The 14,516-nt window shown below is 41.1% G+C and overlaps 3 protein-coding genes across 3 annotated transcripts; all 3 read left to right on the forward strand.

Moving 5' to 3' along the window:
- Positions 1–152: 152 nt before the first annotated feature.
- Positions 153–1,511, forward strand: LOC131326881 (protein CANDIDATE G-PROTEIN COUPLED RECEPTOR 7-like). The gene has a single exon (XM_058359789.1). It carries the CDS (start codon positions 153–155, stop codon positions 1,509–1,511), a length of 1,359 nt encoding a protein of 452 aa, XP_058215772.1.
- Positions 1,512–3,026: 1,515 nt separating this feature from the next.
- On the forward strand, positions 3,027–5,429 carry LOC131326882 (protein CANDIDATE G-PROTEIN COUPLED RECEPTOR 7-like). Its single transcript, XM_058359790.1, has 2 exons — positions 3,027–3,104; positions 4,347–5,429. The coding sequence occupies exons 1-2, from the start codon at positions 3,027–3,029 to the stop codon at positions 5,427–5,429; spliced, it is 1,161 nt and encodes a 386-aa protein (XP_058215773.1).
- A 7,123-nt stretch (positions 5,430–12,552) lies between these two features.
- LOC131326883 (protein CANDIDATE G-PROTEIN COUPLED RECEPTOR 7-like) lies at positions 12,553–13,416 on the forward strand. Its single transcript, XM_058359791.1, has one exon. The coding sequence runs from the start codon at positions 12,553–12,555 to the stop codon at positions 13,414–13,416; it is 864 nt and encodes a 287-aa protein (XP_058215774.1).
- The last annotated feature ends 1,100 nt before the right edge of the window (positions 13,417–14,516 follow it).

Here is a 14,516-nt window from a genome sequence, read left to right on the forward strand (position 1 = left end):
CTATTGCTCCTTGTCCCTATGTCCTTCATTCCTTTCCAATCTCCACCACAATTGCAAACACATCTTTTTTCTCCCTTTGCAATACCGCTATCCCATTCTACAGATTTTTTTGTTCGCCAATCCATTCTGCCCGTATCTCCAAAAAAAAAAAAATGCATCAACTTACCTTTCTCCTCGTCCTCTTTTTCTTCCTTGTTCTCAAACTTCCTTCAACAATTGGAGATGTCAAAACAGTTACGATCTCCTCAGACTCCCGTAGCACAATATTTTTTAAAGATTTTTGTTTCGATCTCACCGGTCATATATCTCTTAAAATCTCCAATGTCTCAATTACCACCACCTCTACAACCCCAATAAACTCCTCACGTATAGGTTTCTTCCTTAGTGATTTATATGCCCTCCCATATTATTTATTTGAGATACTTTTTCAAGAAGGAAAAACATGCATTCTTGAGTCACCCAACCTAACCCCAGGAGGTTTCCAACCCATAGCCACATTTGCAGAACTCGCACCTCCTCCCCAATCTTCCATCAGCAAAACCCTCCCCATCTCTGCTTTTATTGTGAACAACAAAACCCGCCCTGTCCATTCACCTGACAATCTCGGAATCTACTTTTCCAATTGCGAGCCGAATACCGCTGTCTCAATGCACGTTCACGTTGAAACCTATAACATAGACCGAAATGGCAAGGACTATCTTGAAGTCGGTAGAACTCAATTGCCAATTATCTACTTCATTTTCTCCATCCTTTACTTGCCGTTTCTGGCCTTGTGGGTGTACATATGCTACAAGAACAGGTCGTTTGTTCGCAAGATACACACTCTAATGGTCATATTGGTCGTAATGAAATCGTTGAATCTATTGTTCGAGGCAGAGGACAAACACTACATCAAGGTCAGTGGAACCCCTCATGGATGGGACTTATGGTTTTATTTGTTCCATTGTCTTCGAGCTCTGTTATTGCTAACCGTAATCATGTTGATTGGGACTGGTTGGACAATCTTTAAACCAACTTTACATGCCAAGGACAAGAAAATCTTGGCTATGGGCGTAACAAATCAGGTTTTTGCTAGCATAGCCTATGTTTATACCAATGAAACTGGCCCATCAAATAGCAACTATTTGTATTTCACTCTGGTGTTATTGGTGGTTGATTTTGTGGGCTTTGCGATAGTTTTCTTTCCAATTAATACGTCCATTCGCACACTCAAGGAAGCCGCAAGGAGAGATAGAACTGCTGCGCAGGTTCTGAGAAAGATGAGACTTTTGCGATATTTTAACGCATGGGTGCTTATGTTATGGCAATTGAAGTGGTGGGCATGGATTTATGTCTCTATGATCCCTGATGCAGATTGTTGTTCGGAGTGGTTGATTGTTACTATTGAAGAGACTGTTGCCTTTGGATTTTACATTGGAATGTTTTGTCTCTTTCGACCTAGGGAGCGAGATGAGTTTTTTGTTGTTCTAGACGAAGGGACAGCTCTTGGTACAATTCGGAGAGAGTTTTAGGTGGTGTTCCACTTTCTTAGAAAATGAAGGTAATTTCAAGCTCAAAAATCATGTGTTTACGCAAATAATTTTTCTACCAATATAGATTTTATTTGATAGATCTCATTGAGATCTTTTAAATGGTGAAAAAAAAATTTAAAAAAAAATTTCATTTTCATTATTTTTTAACTTGAAATTATCTTCTTTTTGAAAAAGAAGATTTAAAAAGAAAGCGCAACGCCATCTTAATATTTCAAATTCGGATTATGTATACATTTGTGTGGTGAGATTTAATACGGCTCATTGAATTTAATGTGAGGATTTTCTTGATGAAGAGCTGGGAATTGGTGCCGTCCTCGGGGAAAAGAACGCAAAAAGACTGGAAATTGTGGAGATATGTCATTTTGTGGTCAAGATTTAAGCATGCATTTTTATTCAATTATACAATACAACTGTGTAATTTATTGAGAAATTACGTGCAATTCAATAAATATCTTCAGAGTTGCATCTTGATCAATATTGAATTATTTAGTATATTGGAACAGTGATTCCATTCCGACCAGTAATTACGCCACGTAGCACATTTATCAAAAAATGTTGTGTATTGTAACATGGGTTGAGCATCTGATCATACTCTCCATGTGTACAATTTATGTTTCTGCATCACAGGCAATCCATTGTAAGCATATAATGAGAAAAATTGGGAAAATAGAAATTCAGAAATTTCTTTGTATTCTTACAAGTTTCTCCCATGCAGGAAAAACGATTTTAGAAATTGGAAAAACGTAACCATGAGGAAAAAAAAAAAAAAGAAAAAAAAAAAGAACAACATATCACGGTTATTGCCAAAAGAAAAAATAGGAATTCAAAATGTATGACGAGCACAAATCCGAAAGACGTAATTTTTGTTAGGAGGAGTTTATTTGGTGAAATTAGGTCAAAGGGGCACGAGCTTGTACGTGTCGGTAACCAATTTCGGCTTCGAATCTCACCAAGCCAGGTAAAGTCTCTCAAATCCTAAACCAAAATTCCAATAATTGCTCTCACGCCATGACGCCAACAAAGAGGCCATACTAAGGATTTTTTTAATAATAATATTTTGCATTTATTCCCTCATAATTCAACTAACTAATAAAATGTTACCTTTTTTTTTGAAATCTACAAAGGACAATGTAATACTTTCTAGCATTTGTGCTCGTGCCCGAAGAGAGGTGTCAAACGGGTCGGCCGGGCTGGCACAACACTAGTTACATGGGCACATCATGTTTAATGTGGCACGGCTCAGCACGGGCACGACATGTTTAAATGTAGCACAGCACGGGCATGGTTTTAGACGGACACGATACATTTAAATGTGGCATGGTTCTAATAGGCACGAATACGAAATGGCATAGCACGCCAAATACTAGTTTTAATACCAAAAAAAATAAAAAAAATATTAATTTTTTTTATTTCATATTGTAACATAACATTTTATACTTTTTGTGTTGATAAAAATTTTACACTTTTCGGGACTTAGTCAAAACTAGAGTCGCGATGTGGATGAAGGCGAAATTCGACATCAAAGTCTACACCGTGGAGGATTTTAAGGTTTTCTTAGATGGTATTAGAAAAGTGAGATTGTAACTTAGTCTTGAGGTGTTATCCAATTTTCAGTTGGATACGTTTTTATTTTTTGTGCTTCCTAGCTTCTTGAGCTAAGATGCTTTCTTCTCGATGTACCCCTTTTGAGTTATATAAATTGTTTCGTTTGCCGAGCAAAAAAAAAAAATTTACACTTTTCGGAGTTTTTTTTGTTTCAGACAAAACTTGGTTGGAGATGTGTTGATATGAGCACGGCATGGCATGGGACAATAAAGTAAATGGGCTACCACAGTACAACATGAAGCACGGTTTGCATAGAGCTAAACGGGTCGGGCGAGCACGACCTGATCTGTTTGACACCTCTACCTGGAGGCGCACTTACTTATTCAAAAGCATTGACCTAAAATAGTGTAAAATATTTTGACGCCATCATTACTAAAATCCCTTACTATGGAGAGCACATTAATTGTGAATGATAGAGAATTAGAACGTTACAAGGAGAGCAAATTTTATGATGTCAGTCACCTAAATTATCGTAATGTTGTTATTTAGGAGACCTTGTTTAATTTTTATTTCAGAATGCTTACTTACAGCTCATGTCTAATATATTTTAAGTCTCCATCTTTACAAAAGGGTCAATAGTTTGCCAAAAATGTCAATTATGAGAAAATAGTTTTTTTTTATTTTTATTGGGACAACTTTATTTTGCACTTCTAAAATCCTAACAAAAAAGAGCTGTAAAAAGCTGTAAAAGTCAATAAGAAACACAAAACAAGATAAATCCTGACTTTTACAGCTGATACTATTTATTTTGAGCCCACTTCCGCGTATATAACCATCGCTTTTGCTCCCTATCTTGCATCCCTATGCCTTCATTCCTTCCAATCTCCACCCCTATAGCCCACCACCTCTTTTTTCTCCCTTTGCAACCCCGCTATCTCATTCTATAGAATTTTCTTGTTCGGCAATCCATTCTGCACATATCACCGAAAAAATGCATCAAATTACCTTTCTCCTCGTCCTCTTTTCTTGCTTGTTGGCCAACTTCCCCTAACAATTGGAGATATCAAAACAGTAACGATATCCTCAGACTCTCGTCGCCCCATCCTTTTTGAAGATTTCTGTTTCGATCTCACCGGTCACGTCACTCTCAGCCTCTCCAATGTATCAATCGCCACTACCTCTACCACCCCAATAAACTCCTCACGTATAGGTTTCTTCTTTGGCAATATATATGCCCTCCTATGTTATCTTTTTGTGATACTTTTTCAGGAAGGAAAAACATGCATTCTTGAGTCCCCCAATCTAATCCCAGGACGTTTCGAACCCATAGCCACATTTGCAGAACGCTCACCTCCTCCCCATTCTTCCATCAGCAAAACCCTGCCCATCCCTGCGTTTACCGTGAACAACAAAACCCGCCCCGTCCATTCACGAGACCATCTCGGTATCTATTTTTCGAACTGTGAGCCAAATACCTCTGTCTCAATGCACGTTCACATTGAAACCTATAACATATACCGAAATGGCAAGGACTATCTTGAAGTCGGTAGAACTCAATTGCCAATGATCTACTTCATTTTTTCCGTCCTTTACTTGCCGTTTCTGGCCTTGTGGGTATATGTATGCAACAACAGGTCGTTCGTTCGCAAAATACACATTCTGATGGCCATATTGGTCTTAATGAAATCGTTGAATCTATTTTTCGAGGCAGAGGACAAACACTACATCAAGGTCAGTGGAACCCCTCATGGATGGGACTTATGGTTTTATTTGTTCCATTGTCTTCGTGCTCTGCTATTGCTAACCATAATCATGTTGATTGGGACTGGTTGGACAATCTTAAAACCATGTTTACATGCCAACGACAAGAAAATCTTGGCTGTGGGCGTAATAATTCAGGTTTTCGCTAGCATAGCCCATGTTTATACAGATGAAACCGGCCCATCCAATAGCAACTACTTGTATTTGACTCTAGCGTTATTGCTGGTCGATTTCGTTGGCTTTACTATAGTTTTCGTTCCAATTGATTCGTCCATGAAGACACTTAAGGAAGCTGCGAAGACAGATGGAACTGCTGCACGGGATCTGGGAAAGACGAGACTTTTAGGATATTTTAATGGATTTGTGTTTACGTTCTGGCTAATGAAGTGGTTTGCGTTGTTTTTGGTCTCTTTTGACCCCGATGAAGATTGTTTAGAGTGGTTGATTGTTACTATTGAAGAGACTCTTGCCCTTGGATTTTACGTTGGAATGTTTTATTTGTTTCGGCCTAGGCAGCAAAATGAGTATTTTGCTATTGAAGATGAAGAGACGGCTCTTGCTATGATTCGCAGAGAGTTTGCCTCTATCTGAAATTCGGATTAGCCATTCAAGTGGTGAGACTTCGTACGACTCGGTAAATTTGATGTGAGGATTTTCTTGATGAAGAGCTGGGATTTGGGGTAGTCCTCGGGGAAAAAAAAAGGAAAAGATCTGGAAATTGTGGAGATATATGTTATTTTATTCGCTTATTCAATCCAATTGAAAAAAAAAAGTATGTAAGGTAATTACACGTTGTGCTATTTTCTTTTGTGGAATATAGAAATTGAGAAATTTCTTTGTGTTTTTGACAAGTTTCTCCCATGCAGCCAAGAAGAGGCATAAAGGTAATAATGAAAACAAAATTGGAAAAATTTTAACCAGGAGAACAAAAAAGAACAACATATCACGGTTATCACCAAAAGAAAGAACAGGAAATAGATCTCAAAACGTATGATCGATGAACACAGATCCGAAAGATGCAATTTTCATTGGGAGGAGTTTAACTGGTAAAATAATTAGGTCAAAGAGAAACGAACCTGTTCGTGTCGGTAACCAATCCCGACTTCAAATGTGGGTGGCATACGTTGAGGATCGATAGCCGACCGTGGCCCAAGATGACGAAGATTCGATCGAGGCAAATACGGAGTTCCTCAGGATTCGGTAAACTTGGCTCCTTTTCAACTTGGAACATTTTATTAATTTTAAGTTAAATTAAGACCGCATAAATGTGTACTTCTACTTACTATTAAAAAGATTAATAGCAAGCATAAATTGTGTCTTATATATGGGACCCCCAACAACGAACAATGCGATCTGACCTATATCACATGACATGACTGAGTTCGTAAGATACAATTAAAGTTAAAGAACAGAGGCTTGCAAGATCCAGACTCCGATATTGTAGTACGCAAGTGACTAATAAATTTTTATTATTTTTTATTTTGTCAAACTTTCGAGGTACTTTCATTGATACGAAAACCCTACATTGGGAATGAGTAGCCACCTCGAAGGAGGGTGGAATGCAACCACAAAAGAGGCCTAAACTCATAAACCCATATTCAGGGTCTCACACAGATAAGACTCGTCTCCGACCTTGAAAAGCCATTAAGATGACATAGAAAACCCACCACAACACCCACAAGGAGTGAGAGAAAGCCCCGCGCTGAGAAAGAAACCCAATAAAAAAAACAACAAAGAAAAACTATAGCAAAACCTACAAGCAAACAAAAGATCCACACCCTTAAGTCTAGCCGCCAAAAAACGCCGAATAAGACCATCATTGCCGCCACCACCATTGCTACAAGGGCTGCCGAGACACAGCAAAGAGTACGGAAAATTTGTCAAGTTCATTGGAAATTAATTAGTACAAGAAATTGTGCTGCTGAAAAGCTAAGTGTTGGGTCTTTTCTTCAACAAGGACTTGATGCTTATTGGGGTTTTCGGAAAGGGGAAGAAGAGCTCAAAGGGTATCGAAATTGGAGTCGAAAATCACTTGAGGAGGGTTTGCTATTCATGAAAATACCCAGAGGACTTATACATCAGCTGGTGATCTGTTTCAACTTGATTAAAATGCAAAAAGCGAGTACCGGATGTTTCCAGGTGAAGAAATCACCATTCCCAAAGGTTATATGAGCATATAATTGAGTTGATTTGCCATTGGGTTGAGTCCAGTTAGGCAAAAAAGTAACTAGAGTTGAGTTCAGCCAAACTGTCCCTTGGAAATGGAAAATGGGAATGATAATAGGCCAGTGAAGCTGCATTTTTCAAACGAAACGGTCATTTCGGCCGATCATGCCATTGTGACAGTCTCGTTAGGGGTACTAAAAGCCAGAATTCGCCAAAGTTCAGTTATGTTTTGATCCCCCAATTCCAAATTCCAAGATCGAGGTGATTTCAAGACTTGGGTATGGTGTTGTTAACAAATTGCTTTTGGAACTGAGTCCAACCCATGATAAAAAAAAATGGAAAGTTCGTGAAATTTCCATCCTTGCAAATGGCTTTTCGTCGATTAGACTCGGAATTTCGGAAGCTTGGTGGATGAGGAAAGCAGCTTCTTTGTGTCCAATCTATGAAAAATCAACGCTTTTAATCACTCGGGCTTGCTGGAAAAGAAGCAGCTCTTGGGGTCATATTCATATGTTGCCGTGGGATCTAGTGGGGATAATTTGGACACAATGGCTATGCCATTGCCCAAAAGTACAAATCAAGGGATCAGTTCTTCTCCTCCGCTCGCGCTTTAAATCCTTTTTGCAGGGGAAGCAACATTATCAAAATGTACTGAGATTTCCCGTCGCAGTATTGGGAATAAGCACTTTGTCATTTTCATGAAAGAGAGGGACAGCGAAATTTATAGATAACCCATGCTAGTCTACAGACACATACATTAGATCTGTTCGATGCATGTAGAACCCACACTCATCATCAAACGGTTACGAAAATATTCATGTTCAAATATCTGAATCCAAAGCATTTTTCTTTCTAGATTGTAAAACTTTCTAGCACTTTATGTTATGTCATTGAGAGAAACGGAACTATAAAACATATATGTTATGTCATTCGATCCACCAATGAAAATGGCACAACAATTACCATACATGGTTTTTTTTTTTCGTTGGATTGATTAAGCGAATAAAAAGCATCACTTAAATGTTGAGTATAAAATAACATATATCTTTGACAATGTAAAATTTTATAGTATGCACTTGTGCTCGTGCCTAAAGGCACTTATAATTATTGAAAAGCATTGACCTAAAATAACGAAAAAAATTCTGACGCCACCATTACAAAAATTCCTTGCTCTCGATAGCACCTGGTGATTGAATCATAGAGAGTTAGACCGTCACAAGGATGACGAATTTTACAATGTCAGTCACACAAACTGTCCTAATGTCATATTGTTATTATTTAGGAGACCTTGTTTAATTTCTCCTTCTAAATGCTTACAGCTCATTTTGCTATTTCGAACAACTTTCCACGTCTAATGTTTCTTGAGCCTCCATCTTTACAAAAGGGTTGATCAACGGTTTGCCAAAAAAAGTGTAAATTATAAAAACAAAATGGTGTGTTTTTATTGGGGCAACCTTGTTTTGCGCTCCTAAATTCTAACTTTTACGCTAATTTAACCAACAAAAAAGCTGTAAAAATGAGGAATTAGAAACTCAAAACAAGGTTTATCTTGACTTTGACAGCTGATAAGGTTTATTTTGAGCCCAATTTCGCATATATAACCATCGCTATTGCTCTCTATCATGGATCCCTATGTCCTTCATTCTTTACAAATCTTCAACCGCATTGCCACCACCTCTTTTTTCTCCCTTTGGAATACCACCATCCCATTCTACAAATTTTCTTGTTCGGCAATCCATTCTTCACATATCTCCAAAAAAATGCGTCAGTTTACCATTCTCCTTGTCCTCTTCTTCTTCGTGGTTGTCCAAATCCCTTCAACAATTGGAGATATCAAAACAGCAACGATATCCTCAGACGCTCGTCGCACGATCCTTTTGGAAGATTTTTGTTTCGATCTCACCGGACATGTCGCTCTAAACGTATCAAATGTCTCATTCACAACCACCTCTACCACCCCAATAAACACCTCACGTATAGGTTTCTTCTTTGGTCATTTATACGCCCTCCCATATTATGGATTGGTGATACTTTCTCAGGAAGGAAAAACATGCATTCTTGAGTCCCCCAACCTAACCCCAGGAGGTTTCGAACCCATAGCCACATTTGCAGAACTCTCATCTCCTCCCCAATCTTCTATCAGCAAAACCCTCCCCATCCCTGCTTTTACTGTGAACAATTTGTTGCGGAAACTAAGGACCAAAAAAAAAATCAGAACACAAACACACACAAACACAGAGACAAAGATTTACGTGGTTCCCCAAAATCGGGTACGTCCACGGGAGAGGGCCGACGAATTTCTATTATAGAGGAAGAGGAGGATTACAAAATCACTCAAACTCACACTCACTCATAGACTGATACAAATGCATACATATGCTGCTCTCAAACTCTCTCTGATTTTCAGATGCTCTATCATTCTCTTTTTGACAGAGCCTCCTAGGATGAGCTCGGCTCCCTCCCGAAGGAGGAGCCCTCACGTTGCTCTACTCTCTCTACACTACCTCACTCTCCTCTCTGGTCTCTCACTCAAGAGAGATAATCTTGCAGAAAACCAAAGGCCTTCAATTTATAGGCCATTCAAAGACTTCCTATTCACAAGCCATGCCAGACATGGCAATTACTTTCAAACCCACGCCTGAGATTTTTTTTCTTCAGATTTTAGGCATGCCTTTTGAAGTCTACAAAGGCTGCCATCTTTATCCAATCTTTGACCAATGAGAGAATTGGAGCCACACTTCAGCAGCCCATGTGCTGATTTCAACAATCTCCACCTTGACGACAATTCTCCAAAGGTCCGATGCTGCCCCCAAATACAATCCAAAATCAGAACAAACAGACTCTCTACAAACTCGAACAAACAAAGAGAGACAAGAGAGCAAACTATAGAAGCAAACAACAGTGCTCTCAAAACAGAACAAACAAACAGACTGACTGCAGATAACAGATGCTCTTAACAAATTCAGAATACCGGAACAAACCAACAGAAGAGCCAGATTTTCGAAGTCTTCGAGTAAACTTCAGAACAGATTTGGACAAGTCGCGCGACAACTCAAAAGTCCCGGCAACAGATTCATATACAAATTCAGATGCTTGACCCACATCAAGCCAAATGCTCAACCTCGATTGAGCCAGGCGCCCCAGAGGCGCATGCACCCCGAAGGTGCTTAACATTGAATCAGGTGGACTGAGCTTGAACCACCATCAAACTCACTCCCAATAACTTCAGCGGACAGATCTGCAGTAGATTCAAAATCAAATTCCCCAATAACGGTGGCAGCTCCACCTTCAGCTTTACTCACACACACACAGTGCACACACTGCACTTTTCATACAACAAGGGGAAGTGATCCCCTGTGGTCACACCCACCCACTAAGGGTGTACCCCAACAATCACCCCCTACACCCGAGTGGGGTAATCGTTGAATCCGCAGCGTTGTCCGACTGCAATCCGCCACTCTAGCACCACAGCTATCCCCTGCTCACACCAGAGGCTCCACTCGCCAGATAATCTCACACATCACCTACGAGGAGGCTAAAACAACCCAGCTAGATATCCGTGACTCATATCGGCAACACCGCCGATACATTGCACCCCCTCAACCGAGTGCTCCGCATCCAAACCCGAATGCTCCACATCCCAATCCTGAGATGTCCGCAGCAAAGTCCATTTCTATCCGCGCTCCTCTGCTGCTTGAGCGCCCGCATCACCCCCTGGATGCTGTAATCCGCGTTCGTCAATCCCGTTCTGCCCCTCTAGTCAAGCGCCTGTGTCACTGCTAGCCATCAGAAGTTTCACCACCCCCACACCGGAAGTGTATCTACCAACTGACCGAGTGTCTCCTTGCAAGACCAGATCTTCCGCGACTGAACCCCGAACGCACCGTGCCCAATCACAGAGCACAAAATCCGATTGAACCAGACTGCTTCCGATCACTGTCAATCATCTCCGCAAACCAATGCACTAGTGAGCGCCTGTGTCACTACCAACCCGAGTGTATCCTTGCTCACTAGCTCCGCGCATGTTTGCCTCGATCAACCTCCGATCTCTGCAAGTCTGCTCCGCTAAGCGCTCGCACCGGCCTAGGAGCCCCCAATCCGAAAATGGAGCCCGCGGTTGCGTCCGGAACGTCGAGATAGTCAAAATCGACTAATCATACGCGAAAAACGGAGTCCGAATGGCCCCGAAATCGCAAAAAACCAAAACTGGCAGTTTGACCATTGACCAGCCACTGTACCGCTGACTGGACTGCCATGTCAGCGTTGACCTGCTGACGTGTCACCAAAATGGGACATTCCTGCTGACGTGGCACCGCCACGTGGTCGCTGACGTGGCTGCTTACTGGGCCGCTGACTCATCGCCTAGTCAGCGTTGACCGCCCATGTGGCGTTGACCGGCACACGCTCTCCACACGCCAGGGTGTGCTCTCCGCGTGCCAGCGTGCGCTATCCACGCGCGCGCGCAGATCTGACGCGCTTCGCACGCCCCACCTTTGACCGGCGCGTGCTCGCTCCTCCGGCCACCTCCGGCGACGTTCCGACCACCGTTGTGATCGTCTCTTCAAGCCCCATCCGACCCTGTGCTCCAACCTTCAATTCGAGCAACCACAATATCGGGCTTTTCAAAACAGCCTCTCTGCCCGTCGCCGACTCCGCCCACAGCGATCGAATGGCTCCCGAGCCTTCATCCGGTGACGAAACTCGACCCCGTCACCTCCTATAGACTCGTCTCAGTGAGGTGCACAACCCTTACTGGTCCGATTGAGTTTTCAGACGGCTCAACCGAGAACCCAGCTTAGGCCATGCTCCGTGCTTTCTTCCGATCGTGCTGTCCGTGCTCCTCCGGTGATGTCCGCAGCCCGAACCCGGCGCTCTGATACCAATTGTTGCGGAAATTAAGGACCAAAAAAAAAATCAGAACACAAACACACACAAACACAGAGACAAAGATTTACGTGGTTCCCCAAAATCGGGTACGTCCACGGGAGAGGGCCGACGAATTTCTATTATAGAGGAAGAGGAGGATTACAAAATCACTCAAACTCACACTCACTCATAGACTGATACAAATGCATACATATGCTGCTCTCAAACTCTCTCTGATTTTCAGATGCTCTATCATTCTCTTTTTGACAGAGCCTCCTAGGATGAGCTCGGCTCCCTCCCGAAGGAGGAGCCCTCACGTTGCTCTACTCTCTCTACACTACCTCACTCTCCTCTCTGGTCTCTCACTCAAGAGAGATAATCTTGCAGAAAACCAAAGGCCTTCAATTTATAGGCCATTCAAAGACTTCCTATTCACAAGCCATGCCAGACATGGCAATTACTTTCAAACCCACGCCTGAGATTTTTTTTCTTCAGATTTTAGGCATGCCTTTTGAAGTCTACAAAGGCTGCCATCTTTATCCAATCTTTGACCAATGAGAGAATTGGAGCCACACTTCAGCAGCCCATGTGCTGATTTCAACACAATTAAACCCGCCCCGTCCATTCACCTGACCATATCGGAATCTACTTTACCAATTGCGAGCCGAATACCTCTGTCTCAATGCACATTCACATAGAAACCTATAACATAGACCGAAATGGCAAGGACTACCTTGAGGTGGGTAGAACTCAATTGCCAATGATCTACTTCATTTTTTCCGTCCTTTACTTGCCGTTTCTGGCCTTGTGGGTATATGTATGCTACAAGAACAGGCTGGTCATTCGCAAGATACACATTCTAATGGCCATATTGATCGTAATGAAATCGTTCAATCTATTTTTCGAGGCAGAGGACAAACACTACGTTAAGGTCAGTGGAACCCCTCATGGATGGGACTTATGGTTTTATTTGTCCCAATGTCTTCGAGCTCTGTTATTGCTAACGGTAATCATGTTGATTGGGGTGGGTTGGACGATCTTAAAACCAACTTTACATGCCAACGACAAGAAAATCTTGGCTGTGGGCGTAACAATTCAGGTTTTTGCTAGCATAGCCCATGTTTATACCTATGAAATCGGCCCGTCCAATAGCAACTACTTGTATTTGAGTCTGGCGTTATTGCTGGTCGATTTAGTGGGCTTTATGATAGTTTTCGTTCCAACTGCTTCGTCCATTCAGACACTCAAGCAAGCCGCAAAGACAGATGGAACTGCTGCGCGGGATTTGGGAAAGATGAGACTTTTGGGAAATTTTAACATATGCGTGCTTTTGTTCTGGCAATTGAAGTGGATTGCGTTGCCTTATGTCGCCATGATCTCTAATGAGGATTGTGGTTTTGACTGGTTGACTGTTACGATTGAAGAGACTGTTGCCCTTGGATTTTACATTGGAATGTTTTATCTGTTTCGGCCTAGGGAGCAAAATGAGTATTTTGTTGTTGAAGACGAAGAGACGGCTCTTGCTTCAATTCGGAGAGAGTTTTAGAATATTTCAGATTCGATTTAACCATAGCGGATTATATATATATTTGTGTGGTGAGATTTAATACGATTCATTGAATTTAATGTGAGGATTTTCTTGATGAAGAGCTGGGAATTGGTGCAGTACTCTGGGGAAAAAAACGCAAAAAGACTGGAAAGTGTGGAGATATCAAGATCTAAGCGATGCATTTTTATTCAATTATTCAATACAACTGGGAAAAAAAAGTATGTTTATTGTTGTGCTATTATCTTTGGTGGAATGAGATAACACATATGTTCTCTAGTTCTGTTTCTCTCAATCTTTTCAACCCTATTTCGCTTGATTTTCGCTCCCCATGACAACTAGGTGAAAATTGAAATTTGAAATCCTGTTTCAAAATGGCAGTTTCAAACATCAGTCAATTAAATTTTCCAAATATCTTAATAGTATTATGAAGATAGGAGTTTAAATCAAAGTTCTAGTTTTGGAGATAGAAATTGGGGTAGAAATAAGTACCATGTACTCGAAGTTGTGAAATGAAATGTTGGAGAGAAAGAGTGACTAAATTAGGACTAATGGCGCACGACTGTGTAATTTATTAAGAAATTACGTGCAATTAATTCAATAAATGTCTTCAGAGTTGCTTCATGATCAATATTGAATTATTTAGTATATTGAAACAGTGATTCAATTCCAACCATTAATTACGCCACGTAGCACGTCACAGGCAATCCATTGTAAACATATAATGAGAACAACTGGGAACATAGAAGTTCAGAAATTTCTTTGTATTCTGACAAGTTTCTCCCTTGCAGCAAAGAAGAGGCATATATAAAGGTAATAATGAAAATAAAATTGGAAAAACCTAACCAGGAGAACAAAAAAGACCAACATATCACGGTTATCAACAAAAGAAAGAATAGGAAATAGATCGCAAAACGTATGACGAGCACAAATCCGAAAGATGTAATTTTCGTTGGGAGGAGTTTTTTTGGTGAAATTTGGTTGAAGGGATACGAGCTTGTACATGTCGGTAACCAATCTCGGCTTCAAAGGTGGGTGGCATATATTAGGGATCGATAGCCCACCGTAGCCCAAGATAACGAATATTCGATTGAGGCAAA

The sequence above is a fragment of the Rhododendron vialii genome, chromosome 5a (assembly GCF_030253575.1).
Source record: "Rhododendron vialii isolate Sample 1 chromosome 5a, ASM3025357v1".
Taxonomy (NCBI): Eukaryota; Viridiplantae; Streptophyta; class Magnoliopsida; order Ericales; family Ericaceae; genus Rhododendron; species Rhododendron vialii.